The 19,209-nt window shown below is 51.4% G+C and overlaps 2 protein-coding genes across 2 annotated transcripts; both read right to left on the bottom strand.

The window, feature by feature from the left end:
- Positions 1 to 202: 202 nt before the first annotated feature.
- LOC122378371 lies at positions 203 to 5,940 on the bottom strand. The gene is made up of 8 exons (XM_043359355.1): positions 5,859 to 5,940; positions 4,979 to 5,412; positions 3,468 to 3,633; positions 2,967 to 3,123; positions 2,554 to 2,712; positions 1,466 to 1,635; positions 1,061 to 1,203; positions 203 to 731 (listed from the first exon to the last, which is right to left on the bottom strand). Exons 1-8 carry the CDS (start codon positions 5,883 to 5,885, stop codon positions 380 to 382), a joined length of 1,608 nt encoding a protein of 535 aa, XP_043215290.1. The 5' UTR covers positions 5,886 to 5,940; the 3' UTR covers positions 203 to 379.
- A 1,709-nt stretch (positions 5,941 to 7,649) lies between these two features.
- Positions 7,650 to 15,212, bottom strand: LOC122378335 (beta-3 adrenergic receptor-like). The gene is made up of 4 exons (XM_043359291.1): positions 15,170 to 15,212; positions 9,324 to 9,536; positions 8,809 to 8,915; positions 7,650 to 8,414 (listed from the first exon to the last, which is right to left on the bottom strand). Exons 1-4 carry the CDS (start codon positions 15,210 to 15,212, stop codon positions 7,650 to 7,652), a joined length of 1,128 nt encoding a protein of 375 aa, XP_043215226.1.
- Positions 15,213 to 19,209: the final 3,997 nt, after the last annotated feature.

Below are 19,209 nucleotides of genomic sequence, written 5' to 3'. Positions count from 1 at the left end.
TGAGTAACGGCTGGGGAAAGGCAAGATTTAACACAAAACTTGATTTTGCCCCCCAACCGAAAATGTCTGGCGACGCCTATGGTCCCATATCATATAAGGCGGGTCCGGATGTAAACTGTAAACCCAGCCGACACAGTCAGTCTACAAAAACGATTAAGAGAAAAATTAGAAAACGCACCCTCTTCTAACAAACGAAAACATCTCCGATCGGTCCATCTCGTTTATATTTTACGTCCGCGCTACGGGTCACCGAAAAACCTATATTTTTATTATGTAGCTATCAACAAGTGTGCAAATAAATAACACCAATCGAATGACACTCGAATGGTTCATCAGAGGCACACCAGACTCAACCCAGCCTCGGAACGCCGACACGCGCTCACTTTGTAGGTGTGCTGAGACTGGAGCAGCCGTGCTGGCGTCGCACATAAACCCAGAGCGCCGCTGATACCAGCGCGGCCAACAGCGCCGCCAGTGACACCAGTACGATGAAGAATGTAGTGAGCGAGGTGCACTGCGGACAGTGCAGGCCGTCTGAGGGCGTGTAGCGCACGCGCGAGGTGGCCAGCGGCGGCAGGTCTCCGTCGGGTAGGTCGGCAGCTTCCTCCGGGAGGCGAACCTCGATAGAGCGCACCAGGTTGACACGCTCGTCGGCCGGCTCGTCAGCCTGTCGTCGACGTCGACTGGCAGCCGCGTCACCCGATAGCGCTGCCCGCGGGTGGTAGCTTTCGCTGAAAGGGAAAAGTGCGGAGTGAGAAAGGATAGGCGGCGTGGGTGGCCGGGACAGATAGGGGCAAACGCCGTCCATAGATGGCGCTGAGTGTCGACGCCTGAAGGTAGGCTGTGCCGCACGGCCCTGGTTCGCCCGCGCGACTCCAGCTTACGGAGCGTTCACGGGCAATGATTGGAACGGGAGCCTTTCCATGAAACTTGGTTGGTATTTCATGAACAGTGGAATGACTAATTAAATCCAATTTATGATTTTTGTTGATGCAACCTCAAAGAAAACTGCTACAAAAGCGGGAAAAGTTCACTGTTCAAATATGTCAAACGTCCTCACCTGCAGGGTCTCAGTTCATGGCACTTTCTGTAGCAGACCTGGACGTTGCACTGTATTACCACCCGTGCACTGGTCGGGAAGCGGAACGCCTTGAAGAACGCGTACTGCGTCATCGACCGCTTGTTGTTGAAGTTGCCGGTCACCTGTGGAAAAAGGTAATCACTTTCTAACCGGGACGTGTGGTAGTGCAAATCACTTCTCAACGTCAGGAAATGTTATTTTTCGACTCTTGGCTTTGTAAAGACTTGACGTTAACAGGAAGTTTTGGTGCATCGGAGAATATAGACTGACTGATCAGTTTCTTTTTTGTAGAGCGAGAGTGCAGATAAGAACGGCTAAAGATTCTTCATAAATTGCACTTCACACATTTGTCCACGAAATCATAAGTTCAGTCATTTGGCATACCTTGTTGAAGTGTCCGAACACCTTGGGTTTGGCGGAGCAGCCCTGGTTGATGACCTCCATTTCTCCCGTGTAGCGTCTCTGCTGGATCAGCTGGGTGCCTCCGCCTCCACCGCCTCCTCCTCCGCCCGCCTGCGGTGTCAGCCACTCTATCCGGCGCTTCTCAGTCTCACCTGCTGACAGTCAGCAGTGGCTTGTCAGTGGGTGAAGTCGCAAGGTTATGTCACATTGTCAGATAGTCATAGTTCCTCTCGACCTCTCCACCGGGTCAGGTCACCATCTCAGGCAGTGAGTTCAGATCGCCAGCCATCTAGATTTGCCAGGCTGTCAGTAGGTCACCAACGTACGAGTAAGATTATCTCGGGTCAGTCCTGTTACGAGGGACAAAAATGACTGTTGCGTAGGACTGACGCAGTGAGCGATCGAATAATCGAAGATCTGGGCCCTAATAGTTCTCCGAAAGGTCTGCCAGCGTCTCGATATGAAGCCTAGACAACTGCTGCCTACTTATCTGCTTTCATTTTCCCACCGTCAGGCCATGCTGACTCATGAATTGTTTACATATGTGTCCCTCCTACTGCAAACTGCCCACGTTATAAAATGGCGTTATACTTTGAGTGGCTCTCTCGGCTGTTCGGTTCTATCTCGTATCGTGGAGCATATAAGCAGTCTGCAGTAGGAACTCCTCTACATCGGCGCACCTGCAGGGGGGCGACACCTGAACAGGGTAAAGGCACAGCCAGATGGCGTATAATTGGTGTCATTATGGTGGCGGTGAAGCAGACAGCGGCAATACGCCTTAAGCGTCCTGCGACAGCTGCGCTATGACGTATTAATGCACGTTACCATAACGTCGGTGGAGTGTCTAGTCATAGCCGCTCTTGCAATAAATCATGCAGAAACTAGGCTCTTCGAGACCCGGGACCATCGCCACACTGACTGAATAAACGTCTAAAAAATAACAGTTGATTTTACTAGGCAACGCCAACCTCTCGGCACCCTGGCATCCAACAACCCTCACGAGCCAGAGGACCGTCCCTGCGCCTTCCCTCTCAGTTCCCCCCCCCCCCCCCGCTGTCCCGATCACCCACCGTCCAGCGCCCAGCAGGTGAGCACGTTAGTGTCGAAGTCGAAGTGTTCGTCAGCAAGCGTGAAGACGAGCGTCAGGACCTGGCCGAGAAACACCGAGCCCTGCAGCTCCGGGGCGTTCGGCCCCTCACCCTTCTGAATCTCCATCCACATCTGGGGGCCTGCAGGACGGAAACGTATGGTGTTCGGTCAATTAGGTGGGGGTAGGGAGGTGTGACGAGGTCATTCCCCAGCCGTTTTTGAGATGTAGAAGCGGACCCCTCACGTGCGCACGTGCAATCGATCCACCCTACCTGTCACACATGACCATGCATCGCCAGGCTAGTGCCCCCTCTTCGATTCGACGTTCAGCCAAATCTAACAAAGCTGACAAAACTTTGCGCCAGTGTAGAGGCCCATAGATCGATGTCCTTACCTGGATGTGTGGAACTGACGAACGAGGCTGCCTCGTCCAGCGTGGACAGGTCGAAGCGGATCGTCTTGTTGTAGTCCTCGGGCCGATCACAGCGCACGATGATGGACGAGTCCCACTCCTCCACAATCTCACGGTCCCACTGGATCATCAGACGGTGCTGGAAGATTACACAGGAGCGTCACGGGGCAATCGACCCAAAGATAACTAGCAGCAAATGGCAGTTCAAATGGCACATCACTAGGGCTAAGCGCTTGACCAGCGGATTGCGATGTTTGGGACACACGTTTATCGCTGGCAAAAAGCACATGTCTCAACACCGGGATATCCTTTAAAAAGTCTGAGCCAGTGCTTTGATAGTACATAATAATACTAAAAGCCGACTTAAACGTTCACCCAGGGCACTAAAGAGTCACCTTATCTACAATGTAAGTTTAAATTGTTTTAAACTCATCCACCGGGGTGAACCTATCCAAATAGGCTCTGATCGAACTCCGTCCGTACCTCGATGACTGGTGCCAGCGTTCCGTCCGACTGGAGTCCGTTCTCATTAGCGCACGTGCCGTGACCGAGCAGCAGGCTGACGTGCGTCTCACCGTTACCCTCGTGCAGCAGACAGTTGTGAAAGTGGTTGTACGGGTAGATGATGCCGTGAAACGGTGCCGACATGCTGTGGAACATCGATGGTAAACGACAGTCTGATCGGACGGAAGACGTTCATAAAATATACGGTTTAAAATGTTCGGTGTAGAATACACCATTCGTCGGGATGAATGCAAAGTGACAGTTCATGATCGCTCTCCCAAACTCAGAAAATTCCCAAGTGCTGCTGAAGCATGAAACATTCACCGTACACTTCTATATGCTACTCATACATAGAATAATTAAGCAGTGTGAAATGCCGCATTTTTCACGTGGTCGGGAATGCGTATAATAAGCGATCAGCGGCTTACCTTAGATCGCCTTATACCGGGTGGCCCAGAAAAAACGTTCCGAACTTTGGAGGCCTATATATCAAATACGAGTACAAATAACGAGCAAAAATTTTCATCAAGTTTGCGTCAATTCTTTGCGCATCGGTATGCCAAATTATAACACTATACCATCATTTTCAAGCTGGCAATCTTGAGTTGAATTAAGCAAGACGTTTTTGCTTTTTTTGCCGATGTCAAACGATAGTGATGATTGGGTTAGACGTCCCATGTTATAAAAAATAATAAAAAATAGAGCACGTGAATGAAACCAACACGTATGTTTTCATTTTAAATATTTTTGTCTCACTTATGTGCCAAATATTCAAATACTGAGCCAAAATGGTGCTCATGAATGTCATTCGTTTCAACACCAAATCATGTTTCGAGCAGGAATGGCACGGTGCATGGATTACTGCTGATTACCCTCCTTTCAGTAGATCAAACAGTAAATCGACCGGATAAGGAAAACAAACTAAAGCAGACTGGTTCCTGTGCCAGAAGACCACAGAATAGCTTATGAAAAACAACATTGCCAGCAGATGACAAAAAAAAAAAAAACTGGGCGAAAAGCTACCTTTTCCCAGGAATGTCAGCCAGGAAAGCATTTGAGCCACAAGATGGTTAGAAAACTGGAAACTTCTTCCGATGCCGCTCGCACAGAGCCATCGTGGTTGCCTGCGGGAATGTGTCATCCTGAGACCCGAACCATCTATGAGACTAGCTGCCAGTAGAAGTCATGGCTCTAGGCCGCAGTGCCGCGGGGTGAAAGTGACCCGTTCACTCACATTTTTTAGTCAACATCGGAGCAAAAAAGTAATTTTTACATGGCATGCTTGAAACACGAACCGTTTAAAAAGTTATTTACCGAACACCATGAAAATCACACCATTTACTGAAAATGTGTGCCGCATTGACTATTCGAAGTTTCAATGTTGTATCTTTATCACTTTCTGAGAAATATTGATTTGAAGTTGGGAACGTTTTTTCTGGGCCACCCGATATTTCATGATGGACCGGTCACATATGACTGTCTCGGCTCACCTGAACTCGACTCGCATATTCCGGCTCTGGCAGGTGACTTCTGTGTCCACCACAGCCATGGGCATCGCGGGGCCGGCTCCGGCCTGCCCTGCGGGGCCGGGCACAGGTCCGTATCCCCCGGCTCCGGCTCCGGCCCCGGCACCAGCCCCTCCTCCCCCTCCGCTACCGCCGCCGCTGGCCCCTCCCCCGCCTCCGCCCCCGCCGGCCTGCGGAGGAGGTGGCGGAGGCCGCTGCTGCGCTTGGGGAGGCCTCTGCTGCGAGGGAGGCGGGGGCGGCAGCTGCTGCTGCGGAGGAAACTGGCCGCCCTGCTGCTGGGGCGGGGGCGGGGGCGGGTACGGCCGCGGCGGGGGCGGCGGCGGCGGCGGGTAGTAGGGCGACCGCGGCTCGGGCGCCTCCTCAGCTGCCTGGCCCCACACCAGAGGTAGGAGCACCAGCTGAGGAGTAGAGCCACACGGGATGAAATAACACACGCTATCAAGCAGTGCTGCTGGGGCTATTTTTCTCGCACTTTCGCTTCCCCAGCCCAAGTCTTCCCGATTTTCATAATTGGCCTATTCCTCTTATCGTAATGATTTGTAGCACCGTGGAAAAGGGGTATAAAACCATTACGAAATATGTCGTCTTATTGGAACTCTCTTCTAACGACAGGCTTTCAAAAGGCAAACATCGTACGATCGAAATGATACGCAAAAGTCCGTACACGATTTTGCGAATGTTTGTTTCTGAAATAATTATTGATGGACCATACAACGTGTATGTGGACTAATATCAATATGTAACACGTAACTATTTGCAAGGCTAAGACTTCTTCGAACCATTTTAAATTGACACATTGTTTTCACGATATTGATTTCACCAGATGAAATAATTAGTGACTTACCAGTGCGGCGATCCACGCGCGCGCCATCCTCAGTAGTCCGGACGCAGACCTGCCGCTCCGGCTCACAGCACTCCGCCGCGACCACTGCGGGCGGCGCGCCCGTGGCCCCGCGGGTCAGTCGCGGCTCTGACCCGTGACGTCACACGCCGCCCGAGGGCGCCGGTCGGGCCGGCCGGCAGGGGCGCGTCCAGCGGAGACCGGCCGGGCGGTGCACCCGGACTCATGTTGGTCACAGATAAGCAATTTTTAAAATATTTATTTTCACTTGGTAAGGCGTCAAATACCTCTTGCTGTCGTTTTTCGGTTTGATTGGGTTTTTGTTACGCTTATTTATACACTTTGCTTGAAAATTGTCAAACGAAGATTTTTAGTAGAATGTTTGACCGGGAATCAGCGGGATGACGCTGTAACCGCCCTGGCCGCGGAAAGTCTCGGCGGTGATAGGGAGGGGAAGAGGTCGGCTGGCGGTGGAAAGAGTCGGCTCTTGCGGCACTTCGAGAGTAGTCGGAGCACTGTGAAGAGTTATTTCGTCCTCTGCTATTACGTATAGGTATCCGTCGTCATATACCTACGGTATACATAGGTGTAAATCGGTTTTAGACGGTTTTATGGCTGCGTCAGTATCTACAATATTCCATCCATATGTTTTCCAATATTCTTTGCTATTATATCTTTTTGGGAAGAGTGCATAATCTGATCCAAAGCTTACTTGGTGGGCTTTTAAAATGGTCCCAAGGGTCATTCTGGTAAACCTGCTGTAACCAGTTTTATCGTTCCGCACCAGACTCCTGGGAGGTGACTTCAAGCTAGTAGACGGTCATCCGCGTTCCTTGGAAACAGTCGACGTGATCGATCCGCATTACCTGGCCAGCACTGCAACTGCATATATTATATAGGTATGTGGGTTTCTAGTTATATTCAGTCGTTCATTCATTGTATTCATTGTATTGTTCATTGCATGCTTTTGTAGGTATTCATTGTTTATTGTATGTTCCGTGTCCACTTCCAATAGTTGTCCGCTCCGCTTTGGGGAAACGTCTACGAGGATTGCTAGGAATCGATGTTCTCAGGCTTGTAACGGACTTTGTTCATTAGCATTCAGCTATCGATGACTGATGACGCATTTCAAACAACAGTTGGTGAGCTACATCATGATTACCCTCTATTTCTATAGCTCATTTGCATATGAAGTTTTAAACGTTTCTCTGACATCAAACTATCACAGATCGTCTAATTCGGTTTGTTTGTTTGTTTTGTTGGGTTAGGCCCTTTCGGTCGACAAGACCATTGCAGAGCCGGAAGGATGATAGGAATTAGGGGGAGACATTGGTCTGGGCAGGCACCCTAGTGAGTCGCCGGGGCTGAGCCCGTCCAGAGGACAGGCCACCCAGCCCCAAGGCACTCACTGCACCCGGCTACGAGGTGCGCTCCCTCAGGAGCAGCGGTGCCGCTCCAAGGGAGCAGCCCGCATGAGATAAAGTTGCCTGTCCAGCCCGGAGAGGGGTTGCGGCTTGGAGGAGAAGGATTTCAGTATCCTGAGGATAGAAGCACGGACAGGTCGTCTAATTCGGTCTATCACAGATCGTCCTACTCGCCCTATCGGTCTACTAACGATCCACTTACGATCACAGTCCACTACTAACAGATCCTGGCTCAACCCATTGACATCAAACGATCACAATTCACAAACCGCCCGTTTGGTCCGTTGACATTCAACCACGCACAGGTCGGCGCTGGCTAGGTCCGTTAACACTAGACCATCATGGATCACCTCTGACTCCTCTGTTGGCATCAGACCATCACGGCCCGCTCCCAGTCCGCTCCACTGTCTAGACTGGCGGCCAGTACGACCCGTGCGTCTGGTCCGGTGACTCCTGTCAGAGCCGGCGGCTGGCTGCGCGGGGGCCCGGGCCGCTGCAGTAGAGGTCGCGGCAGGTCGGAGGCCGGCCGCCGGCCGTAGTCCACCGACACCCTGCAGCAGCAGTAGCGCGCCAGGTTGCCGTACGACTCGCGGAAGTCCTCGCTGAACACGCTGTAGAGCAGGTTGAAGGCGGTGGCGTGCGCCAGCGGCAGCCGCAGTAGCCACTGGTGATGAGCCGCCTCCGCCGGCGGCAGGAGCCGCAGTGCCGCCGCCGGTAGCCAGCATACGCAAAAGGTCAGCCAGACGGCGGCGTTAGCCCTCACCAGCTGCACGTGCCACGGCATGGGCCGCGTGTGCCGGCCGTGGCACGTGCAGCGGCTCAGGTGGCGGGCGCGCCGCCACGTGAGCAGGTAGAGGGCGCCCGTGAGCAGGGTGACCGTCCCGCCGGTCCCCACCACCAGAGGGCCGGCCTCCTCTGCGTACCGCTCCTCCCTGGCCAGCAGCACGACACCGAACGTGGCTCCGCCGAGCGCCCAGACCAGCAGCAGGCCGGCGGCCACGCAGCGGCGGCCCACCAGCCGGCCGTGCAGCCGCCGGTGGCAGACGCGCACGTAGCTCTCCACGGCCACCGTGCAGAGGGCGAACAGACTGACGCAGCCGCACAGCTCCACCAGGTGCTCGTGGAGCCGCCGCGCCTGCAGCACGGGCACACAGGTCACGTACTGGTCACAGGGGCGATGGTCACATGGGTCACGAAGTAGCCACATAGTTCATCGTACTCGTCAAATCGCGACGTGCTGGTCTAACAGTGAGTGCTGGCCACTCTGCTCACGTGCTGGTCACAAAGGTCACGGACCGATTATACAGTTAGCGTATGTACTGGTCACACGGGTTATGTTTTGGTCGGCACGATCACAAGTTGGTCGGTGGTTACACAGGTTTCGTTCGTTTTAATCATTCGGGTCATGTAATGGCTAACTATTACTGGTTAAACGAATCACATATAGCAAAAATAGTCGCCCAGATAACGAGCCAACTGAACAGGTAACGTCCTAGTCACCTGAATGCTGAGCTCTGGATCGTGCCTACCTGGGGTGATACATCGGCGTCGGCCAGCACGTGAATCGCCAGAGACGGGAGGACACCCAGGGTGACGAGCAGCATCGTCACCGACACGCTGACCAGGAACGCGTTACCTGAGGCAGCGCAGGTGGAGGCATAAGTTGCGCACATATCCTGTTTTCGACCACGGGAGCATGTGCTTGATTTACGCATTTACAACCAGACATTTTAGAAATTACTGATGGCTCATTTCCGCAGAAAAGGTGTGTCTTCTGCTTACGGATGCATTGCAAAGTCGATCTTATATAGTGAAATTTTCAATCGAATTTACGCAGCGTATACAATAGCACATTGCACACTGCACAGAGTATAGCGTACATGCTTAATCTGTGCCTTTAGGTATAAATTTAACCGACCTGAATGTTAGCTAAGCTGACACAAAGAAGCCCGAGCCGAGCTTCTTACGGTAGGTATAGAACAGCGTCATATGCATTGCACAAAATTTATCTTCGCGATGGCCCAGTGGAATTAATCACACTCACCTTTCTTCCTGAGTCGGTCGCCGACCACGCAGGCCGCCACCGTGTACAGGTTCCCGAGGGTACCGAGAGTGGCCAACAAGATCAGGGCCACCAGGCGACCCAGACCCGCCACGCTGCTCGGTCCCGCCGCCGGCACATAGCCCGGGTAGCCGAACGGGACTGCTGGGAGGCCCAGCCGACCGCTGCGAGGTCCGAGCGGCGGACACAGGACAGCTGGGGACACAGGCTGGTCAGGACAGCTGCCAGTGGCGGACACATGTCAGATGCGGACACAGGACAGCTGGGGACACAGACAGGTCAGGACAGCTGCCAGTGGCGGACATAGGTCAGCTGCGGACACTGACAGGTCAGTCTCAGCCGATCGCTGCTGGGTCCGAGTGGCGGACACAGGACAGCTGAGGAGTGAGGACACAGGACAGCTTGGGACACAGACCGGACAGAACAGTGGCGGACCATGGACAGCTGGGGATAGAGACAGGACAGGACAACAAAGAGCTGTCACCTAACAGGACAGCTGTGGACACAGGCTGGTCACGACAGCTGCAAACACCGGTCAGTCATGGTACAGTGTCAATAGCAGATGAGCATAGGCCTGTCGGGCACAGGCCGGTCGGATTTGCTGCAAATGCATTCATACACCGGAAGATGAAAAAAGGAAAACAACTGAATAGCACCTGCATTGATAACATGAATCATGCATAGATTCATGCTGTCTATGCAATAAAATAGAAAACAATGCTGAAGAATAACGTTCATCCTTATCAACTATGACGCATTATCCCGACCTTTGCCAAGGCTCGATCGATACAGATTCGAGGGAACGTGAAAAGTTGGAGAAAGGCTTTTCTTTATAGAAAGACTCTGCCCCCTGGGCCACCAAGCTTCAAATCCTACCTACCTATATAGATTGCGACTCAGTGGCGCAGCCAGGATTTCGTTTCGGGGGGGTCATCGCCTCCAAAGCGGGCCCCCTAGTGTGCGGGCCCCCACCCATTTTTTTCAGAATCTTTCCATATTTCATACGCATTCTGCTGAGCGGGCCCCCTTTACCTACACGACAACCCTGAGCGAGTTTGATTCGGAAAATTTTGATAAAACAATAGCTCGGTAATCACCCGGTGTTCAATTTCTACGCGAATTGACCATGACAGAAATATGTTGCTATGAGGTATGAATTCGTATCTTTCGAGGCCGAAATGTGCCCCTTCCACAATATGCATAGCATATATGCAAACGGAGCTGTTGCCTGCTTCTATCGATCGGACAAGATTTAAGAAGTTCCATGTGCCTGTCCTAAGACTTAAGTCATCTATTGGCTGCTGTAGAAGATTGTGCCTTTATCCTTCTTCATTACGTGAATTCGCTCACAAGAAGTTTTTCGCGAATAACTCGCGTAAAAAGCGGCCGATCGCGACAACACATTGAGTACCCTCGCGTTTATCAGTTTTACACCTACCCTAGAAATTGCATGACCCTGACTCAAATGACCTTTGACCTGTGACCTACTTTCCGAGACATGTTTGGCCAGAATCGCGATTCGGCGTATGCCGGCTCGCATTAGCCGCGCGTTTGCAATCTTTTCGTGATTTCAAGCGTTCAAACATGTGAGTTGATGCTGCTCCCATGCATTAGGGTGGGTGTCAAGGTCACCTGAAGGTCAGGTCAGGTCATTGACCTATGATGACCTCGGTAATATTTCGAATTATACATGTTTCTAGGCTAGTTTTTGGAGCTGAATCCGAATTTAGCAGCCATTTGAATATTTACGAAGTAGTTTTGATGACTTCATAACATGTTACGAAGCTGTCAGAGGTGGTTGACACGTATTACGAATACGCGTCACGACGCCTACTGGTTGACCTGACCTGACCTGACCCGACCTGACCTAAATGCATAAAGACATCATCTGTGATCAAAACTAACATGTTAACTATTCGTGATCAGCACCCTGAAAAACCCTATAGCAGCCACACTTTACGACGTTCTAACAGGTCCCGATTTTCCCGATTTTTGGGTCATTGACCTGGCCTGGAAGGTCAACCAATGACCAAGAACCTTAAAATTGAGTATCATCGGCTTACTCTCGTCGCGGGCAACACGCTCGTTTTTTTTTCGCGAAGCTCTAGCTCGATCATGGGCCAAACGCGGGGGGGGGGCTCGTACCACCCTCCCCTTGTGCCGTCGAAGGACGCAAAATGACTCAGGAATGGCCTGTGCCGGCGAGGGTTAACGCGCTCATATGGGACATGTATTGCCTTGGGCCGGGTTTGTTGTGGTGTGGTGATGTGGTGACGTAGATTCTGTCTGCTATCGAGGTCCCGGCATGGTGTTACTTAGCGCGGGGTACAGGCCAGACCGTTGCACCTAGTGCGCTGAAATTTGCGCGATTTATAGATCAAGGATGGGCAACGTGTCTTTGAGGGTCTCAGCTCGATCGGATCGATAGCGAGCACATGGCGCGTGCTTAAAAAGTGGAAATTCGCGTCATAGACTTTACAATACATGCATAAATCGGCTTGCAAAATCGTGCGAAAATGGCTGAATTTGCCCGACACTGGTCCGGTCCCGTGCAGTATGGCTCGGTAACCGTGGGCCCGATCGGCACGGGGAACACAGTATCGTGTAGGGAATCGAACGGGCTATCGAATGGTGTGCGGTGCAGGGATGGCACGCGCATCGTGCACCCGTGAGGGCACTTATGCTGGAAAATTGACGTTTCGGACAGATTTGGGACTTAATGCTATTTTCGGGTGACCGTTTGACGGAGCGGGTTCTAACAACGCCTGTTGGCAAAAGAAATGCACAGCCTCGCATGGAAAAATTGTGAAAACCTAATTGATCAAAAACAAGGTGGAACAAACCGCTGGAGAAAATGGTATTTGTTAATGACTTATTTAATTACACAGGTTTTACTGCATAAACTGGTACGTTTGAGCGTTGAAAATGGCATAGTTGGAAAGAGCATTCAATTTTGTCCAAAATCCAACCATCGCTTTTGCATGACGAGCAGCAGTATTCTTAAAAATATAAATGTTTCAAACCTCTACATAGTAACTCATCGATGGCTTTCATTTTTCAATAACCTACGTCAACGTTTGTTATAAACTACACATGACATGGTATATAGCACGTATATAGTAGAACGCTTGCCTATCAGACACCAGTACCTCGATGCAATGGATATTTTTTCCTAAACCAAAATGCTTAGCCGTCAAAAAGCAATCGACCGAAATGGATACATAACCCACGAACACAAGACCAACCAAACGCCCACCGATCGAAAATACCCCTTATTCGCGTTGCGGAGCAAGCGGGTCACCCTAGCAGGCCCCATTCAACCGGGGACCCGGGCCATATACACACGGGGGCGCGGGCCCTATCCACACGGGGGCCCGGGCCACGTCCACCTGGGGCTCCGGGCCCCGTCTACCCGGGGCCCGTTCTCCCGGGGCCCCGGACCCATCCACGGGGGGCCCGGGGCCCGTTCTCCCGGGGCCCGGGGCCCGTTCTCCCGGGGCCCGGGGCCCGGGCCAGTTCTCCCGGGGGCCCGGGCCCGTTCTCCGGGAGGCCCGGGCCCGTTCTTCCGGGGACCCGGACCCATCCACGGAGGCCCGGGCCCCATCCACCCAGGGGGTCCGGGCCCGTTCTCCCAGGGGCCCGAGCCAGTTCTCCCGGGGGCCCGAGCCCCATCCAACCGGGGGTCCGGGCCCCGTCCACCCGGGGCCCGTTCTCCCGGGGCCCGGACCCATCCACGGGGGGCCCGGGGCCCGTTCTCCCGGGGGCCCGGGTCCGTTCTCCCGGGGGCCCGGGTCCGTTCTCCCGAGGGCCCGGGCCCGTTCTCCCGAGGGCCCGGGCCAGTTCTCCCAGGGGCCTGGGCCCGTTCTCCGGGAGGCCCGGGCCCGTTCTCCCGGAGACCCGGACCCATCCACGGGGGCCCGGGCCCCATCCACCCAGGGGGTCCGGGCCCGTTCTCCCAGGGGCCCGAGCCAGTTCTCCCGGGGGCCCGGGCCCCATCCAACGGGCCCCGTCCACCCGGGGCCCGTTCTCCTGAGGCCCCGAACCCATCCACGGGGGGCCCGGGCCCGTTCTCCAAGGGGCCCGGGCCAGTTCTCCCGGGGCCCGGGCCCGTTCTCCCGGGGGCCTGGGCCCCATCCAACCGGGGGCCCGGGCCCCGTCCACCCGGGGCCCGGGGCCTGTTCTCCCGGGGCCCGGACCCATCCACGGGGAGACCCGGGCCCCATCCACTCAGGGGGCCCGGGCCCATTCTCCCAGGGGCCGGGGCCAGTTCTCTCGTCCGGTTAGATTAAGACCTCTCTCTCTCTCTCTCTCTCTCTCTCTCTCTCTCTCTCTCTCTCTCTCTCTCTCTCTCTCTCTCTCCTCTCTCTCTCTCTCTCTCTCTCTCTCTCTCTCTCTCTCTCTCTCTCTCTCTCTCTCTCTCTCTCTCTCTCTCTCTCTCTCTCTCTCTCTCTCTCTCTCTCTCTCTCTCTCTCTCTCTCTCTCTCTCCTCTCTCTCTCTCTCTCTCTCTCTCTCTCTCTCTCTCTCTCTCTCTCTCTCTCTCTCTCTCTCTCTCTCTCTCTCTCTCTCTCTCTCTCTCTCTCTCTCTCTCTCTCTCTCTCTCTCTCTCTCTCTCTCTCTCTCTCTCTCTCTCTCTCTCTCTCTCTCTCTCTCTCTCTCTCTCTCTCTCTCTCTCTCTCTCTCTCTCTCTCTCTCTCTCTCTCTCTCTCTCTCTCTCTCTCTCTCTCTCTCTCTCTCTCTCTCTCTCTCTCTCTCTGTCTCTCTCTCTCTCTCTCTCTCTCTCTCTCTCTCTCTCTCTCTCTCTCTCTCTCTCTCTCTCTCTCTCTCTCTCTCTCTCTCTCTCTCTCTCTCTCTCTCTCTCTCTCTCTCTCTCTCTCTCTCTCTCTCTCTCTCTCTCTCTCTCTCTCTCTCTCTCTCTCTCTCTCTCTCTCTCTCTCTCTCTCTCTCTCTCTCTCTCTCTCTCTCTCTCTCGAGCGGGCCCCTGACAGAAATTTCGGGGGGGTCAGCTGACCCTCTGACCCCCCCCCCCCCTTGCTGCGCCACTGGATTGCGTTCGAATTTCATGAAAATTAATACCTAATTGTGCTTCGATCATTTTACCTAATCATAATCATATCAATCCCATCATAGTTCCGTCTCTAAGATTATAGAGACAATTGATTGCCCAACATACTGGCGTGATTACACCCCTAGGTATCGTTGCAGCCATTTGGCCGCAATTGCGATTGGAACCTTACGTGCGCGTAATTGGGTCACTCTCCCCTATATAGTTTTCACAGGTCATCGCAGCTGAAGTTTTCCCCAATGTTACTTGCATACATGGTCCGTGGCACATGCTTTAATAAATCGCTTTGCATCGCATGGACTAATTAAGCGAAATAAAAACAAAACACTAATTAGCTCATCAGGCTGTTATCAAAATAGCCGTTAGTTCGCCAAATTCCTTTCTCATCAACGGTTTTCTTCCGGATGGCAAACATTTAACAAAAAAAATGTTTAGGAAACAGCATTGGCATAAAAACATTTGAATAAATGGTTTTATCAAGATTTCCATAAATGTGTACCTACGCCTTACACAACAAGCACTTCAATAGGTAGCTGGCACATGCCGATCTATCGACATCTGTTGAACGTTCCAAATGTCAAACTTGAGCTGTATGTTACTTCTCGGTAGATTTACTTTTCAGATTCCGGCGAGCCAACTGGTACGGCCATTCCCATTATTTTATTTAAAGAGGTTGCGATAATTAGCGTTTCGATCTGCATGCCTTAATGCCGAGTTTTTACTGCTTATTCGTTCGCTTTCGGTATTGGACTTTCGCAATCATACCGGCCTTGTTAATTTTGTAGACGTTATCGTAATCACTGACCATGCTGAGCATTATGCTTCTTCTTTAAGTTTTAGCCAAAGCGATTCGGTTAACCCGCGCCCCGCTGGGGTCTGCCGAGCAACGCGCCCTGCTGGGGGGAGGGGGAGCTAATTTGACCCCCTCCGATGACGTCACAGGGCAGGTCAAATGTCGAATTTTCACCGTTTACAGGCATTTCAAGAAATGCGTTGTAAAATCGAGTAAAATGCATTTCATTGAAAATCATCGATGGGGAAATGATCGTCAAACACATAGTCATATTTTGCTATCTGAGGTCACTGATACCAGGGCAGGTCACAGAGGTCAGGTCACTGAGGGTCACAATATGAAAATATCATGTGATGCATGTTTTATGGTCCATTTTATATGCCAAATACGATTATGTGGGTCAGACAGCCTTTGGGGTCAGTTTAGATTATGTTCCGGTGAAGGTCAGGTCAATGCCAGATCAAATTAGGTTAAATTTCAAAGTTGATATTTTTGCATAAAATGGGTATCGATTCGATGCAGCTCGTCACGGGGAGTTCAATGGTGGTTTTTGTTTTGCGCTACGTGGTCTAGAATTGCAAAAAAATGAGTTCTAAAATATGACGTCACCAATTTTGAACAGTTTTTTCGCTATAACTTGGCCAAAAAAGGAGATATCAATCTAAAATTTGGTATGTATATAGAAGAGCGCAGTGACTATCACATGTATTCCGTTTTTTCGAAATTCGGAAAAATTGGATTTTTTTGCGTTAAATAAACAATTTTTTGAATTTTTGGGGGTCAAAATCCCAAAGTTTCGAAACTCCGAGATGGCAGTTTGTAGCGCTGTCTTTTGTCTACATGATCATGTAAAGAGCTTTGAAATTGTTTGATAACTGTAGCTTTTGTGGGCGTTTTAAGATTTCATGTTTTTCGCTCATTTTCGCTCGAACATGACCTCAGTTTGACCTCAATAACTCCTGACCTAAGGTGACCTAAGACTTGAAATTGTGTGTGAAGGTGTCAAATTAATGCCCGGGAAGGTACTAAGAATTTGGCGGTGCTGCCGCCGTTTTCTTGCTATTCAGGAAAACCCACAGGGGGGCAAATTGCCCCCCCCCCCAGCGGAGTGAGGGTTAAAAAAAACAATACCTAAATGATGTTTGGGTTTGCTTTTGCGTCAACTTATGTAATTTTATCAATTTTATGACCGTTGTTTATCAACATTATTTTGACATCGGTAAATAAGAGCGGATAAATTAAATCATCTGCCGAACCCTATGAAGTTTGAGGTTGATGGGATTAATAAATCGTTTTGAGGTGACAGCTAAAATTGATTCGCTCCGGTGTTTGTTACGAGAAATACATACACTTGCCTATTTGACAAAGACGCTGGTCACCGACACGATCTTCAGAGCTGCTTCAGAGTAATGCATTGTCGTTTAAAGTTTCGATAAATTGTCTTCAATCGACATCAGCGATCGTTTGCCGAGATCTTTCGTCCTTCTGAGGGACGTAAAAACAATTCAACATTACAATGGTACGTGTCAGAAAACTCAGAAAAGCCAGCTTGCATTTATGGTAAAGCGAATGATTATATGAAATATCAAAGAGATGCCACCAGTGTTTTACAATTTGCTTTATCTGGATATGTATGCTTTTAATTAGTTTAACGTTTCTTCGGCTCATTTCTGTAACATTCTTCCGCCGTGCCCTCCGCTCATCTACATTCACTTGGCTCATTTGTGGCCTATCGGCCGCCCTTTGGCCGCGGGCCGCCTCTCTCCATCTCCGTGCACGGCATATGGCCCGGCGGCGCGGCGGGTGCAGCTGGCACGCACCCAGTCGCCGCCGGCCCACCGCGCACCCATGAATAATCGTCGACACCGTCTCATCACTGTGGCCCGGCGGCGGCCGCTGCCAGGCCGGACGACGGATCGCCGGTGTCGCTTCCGCCGGCGCCGTTACTCAGCCTGCGTCGATCGGGCCGGAGCACCAGCTGGGGTCACAGCCGGGACTACATAAATAGTGACCCCTGGTTCCCCGCGACCCTCACCAGCTGGGGTCACAGCCGGGACTATATAAATAGTGACCCCTGGTTCCTCGCGACCCTCACCAGCTGGGGTCACAGCCGGGACTACATTAATAGGTAGTGACCCCTGGTTCCTCGCGACCCTCACCAGCTGGGGTCACAGCCGGGCCCGGGACTACATAAATAGTGACCCCTGGTTCCCCGCGACCCTCACCAGCTGGGGCCACAGCCGGGGCTAAATAGTGACCCCTGGATTCCAGGCTGGCTCTCGCTAGCCGGGGGCATACACCCGTGCTTCGATGAGTCATCTGCATTATCCCACCTAGTTTCATCAGCGGTGGGACCGCAGCCCTACAGGACTAGGATCATAAGAGTTTTTCGTCAATAATTCCCGATCAAATTGAGCTAGCGAGTCGGGAAAGCCACCAATGGACTCAGGAAGACCTGCCGGATCGAATGATATGCAATATGATCTCCTTCGACCAGCTTCGTGACCTGGGGGACTCTGACCTGACCTTGATCCGAGGTCAACACCTCAAGTTGATCTCACTCGAACAAAAAGTATACCATTCGACGCGCCTGAGAGAGGCGAGCACAATTATGCCAAAATCGTAGCGCTGCGACCGTTTTTACGAAGCTATTTATCAAATATATGTCGCTCTAGCTCCATCAGGGGCGATACAGCGACGGGGGTCGTACCCCCCCCCCCTCTCGGCCGGAGCGTGTGTAGAAAACCTGGCTGGCGAGGGTTAACTCGCGCCCCGCTGGGGGGCCTCCCGTTTTTCGCCAATAACTTCGAAACGCGTTACGCCAGCAACGTCAAACGTTCAGTCAAAGATAACAGTAGTACTGTGTAGTAGTACTACTGTTATCTGTGGTTCAGTACATTATCATACATCAATTTAACACGTTCCCTGAAAATTTGAGCGAGATCCGTTGGAGAACTTTTGATAAAATGACATTTTAATGACGTCATGTTCGCCATTTTCGCCTCAAAAACGGCAAAATTTCAAACGCCGCTAACATCTTCATTTTTAAATGAATCTAATTTGCCTATCAATTGGCTGTCTCGGTTTTTTTAAACTGTTGGGTTTTGGCCTAAATTTTTTCTTCTTTGGGAAATTAATTATAAAATCCAAAATTTTGAGTGTATCAAAAAACGGAATATATGTTAGAGAAGTGGTCTATGTGCACCTACATACCCATTTTTAAAAGAATTGGCTAAAAAATATGGGAGTTATTTAAAAAATTTATGACGTCACGACACACAAAGTTTTTGAAAAAAAAAAAGATTTTTTTAGTCCTAGACCTCGTACGAAAACCAAAATAGCACCATTCGATTCGCCGTGAAAAACTGCATCAGATAAACACCTTTTTAGGCCTTAACAACCAACTTCAAAATTTGACCTCATTTGACCTGACCTTGACCTGACCTCGACCTGACATTTATCCAGAGATGTTCCATATCACTTATTGAGTGTGCCTATTGAATTCTATGAATAAAATGACCCATAAAACATGTGTCGCACATGCCCTTTTCTATATTTTGTTTCTGGTGACCTGACCTGACCTGACCTGACCTTGACCTTGACCTTTGAATGATATTGTATGCAACGAATATTGTCTTGGTAGCCTAAGAACACGTTTTGGGCGATCAGTCTCAGTCCATTCTTCGGCGACTACGGTGCAAGGCCGATACTGTAGAAACTTGCATTTTGTACCCTTGACCTGACCTTGACCTGAACTCTGACCTACTTAAGCAAAACAAATTGGGCTCTTAAGATCCGCCTTGTTGAGAGCTTTCGATTGCCGTTTTCCCCGTCTTTCTACGACCATCGGTTCGGAAGTTAGACAGGGGGGGCAGAATCTGCCCCTCCCCCCAGCAGGGCGCGTATGGCTGAATAGTGAATAGCCCAGCGGGGCGCGGGTTAAAGGTCAGTAGCTGTTTATAAGCCCCATCATATGGCGGTCCAGCGAATGACGCACCCATCTAGCGCTACA

This window comes from Amphibalanus amphitrite, unplaced genomic scaffold (assembly GCF_019059575.1).
Source record: "Amphibalanus amphitrite isolate SeventyFive unplaced genomic scaffold, NRLGWU_Aamphi_draft 000058F_arrow, whole genome shotgun sequence".
NCBI lineage: Eukaryota > Metazoa > Arthropoda > Thecostraca > Balanomorpha > Balanidae > Amphibalanus > Amphibalanus amphitrite.
The sequence above is the reverse complement of the archived record's forward strand: the minus strand, read 5'-3'. Positions and strand labels throughout refer to the sequence as shown.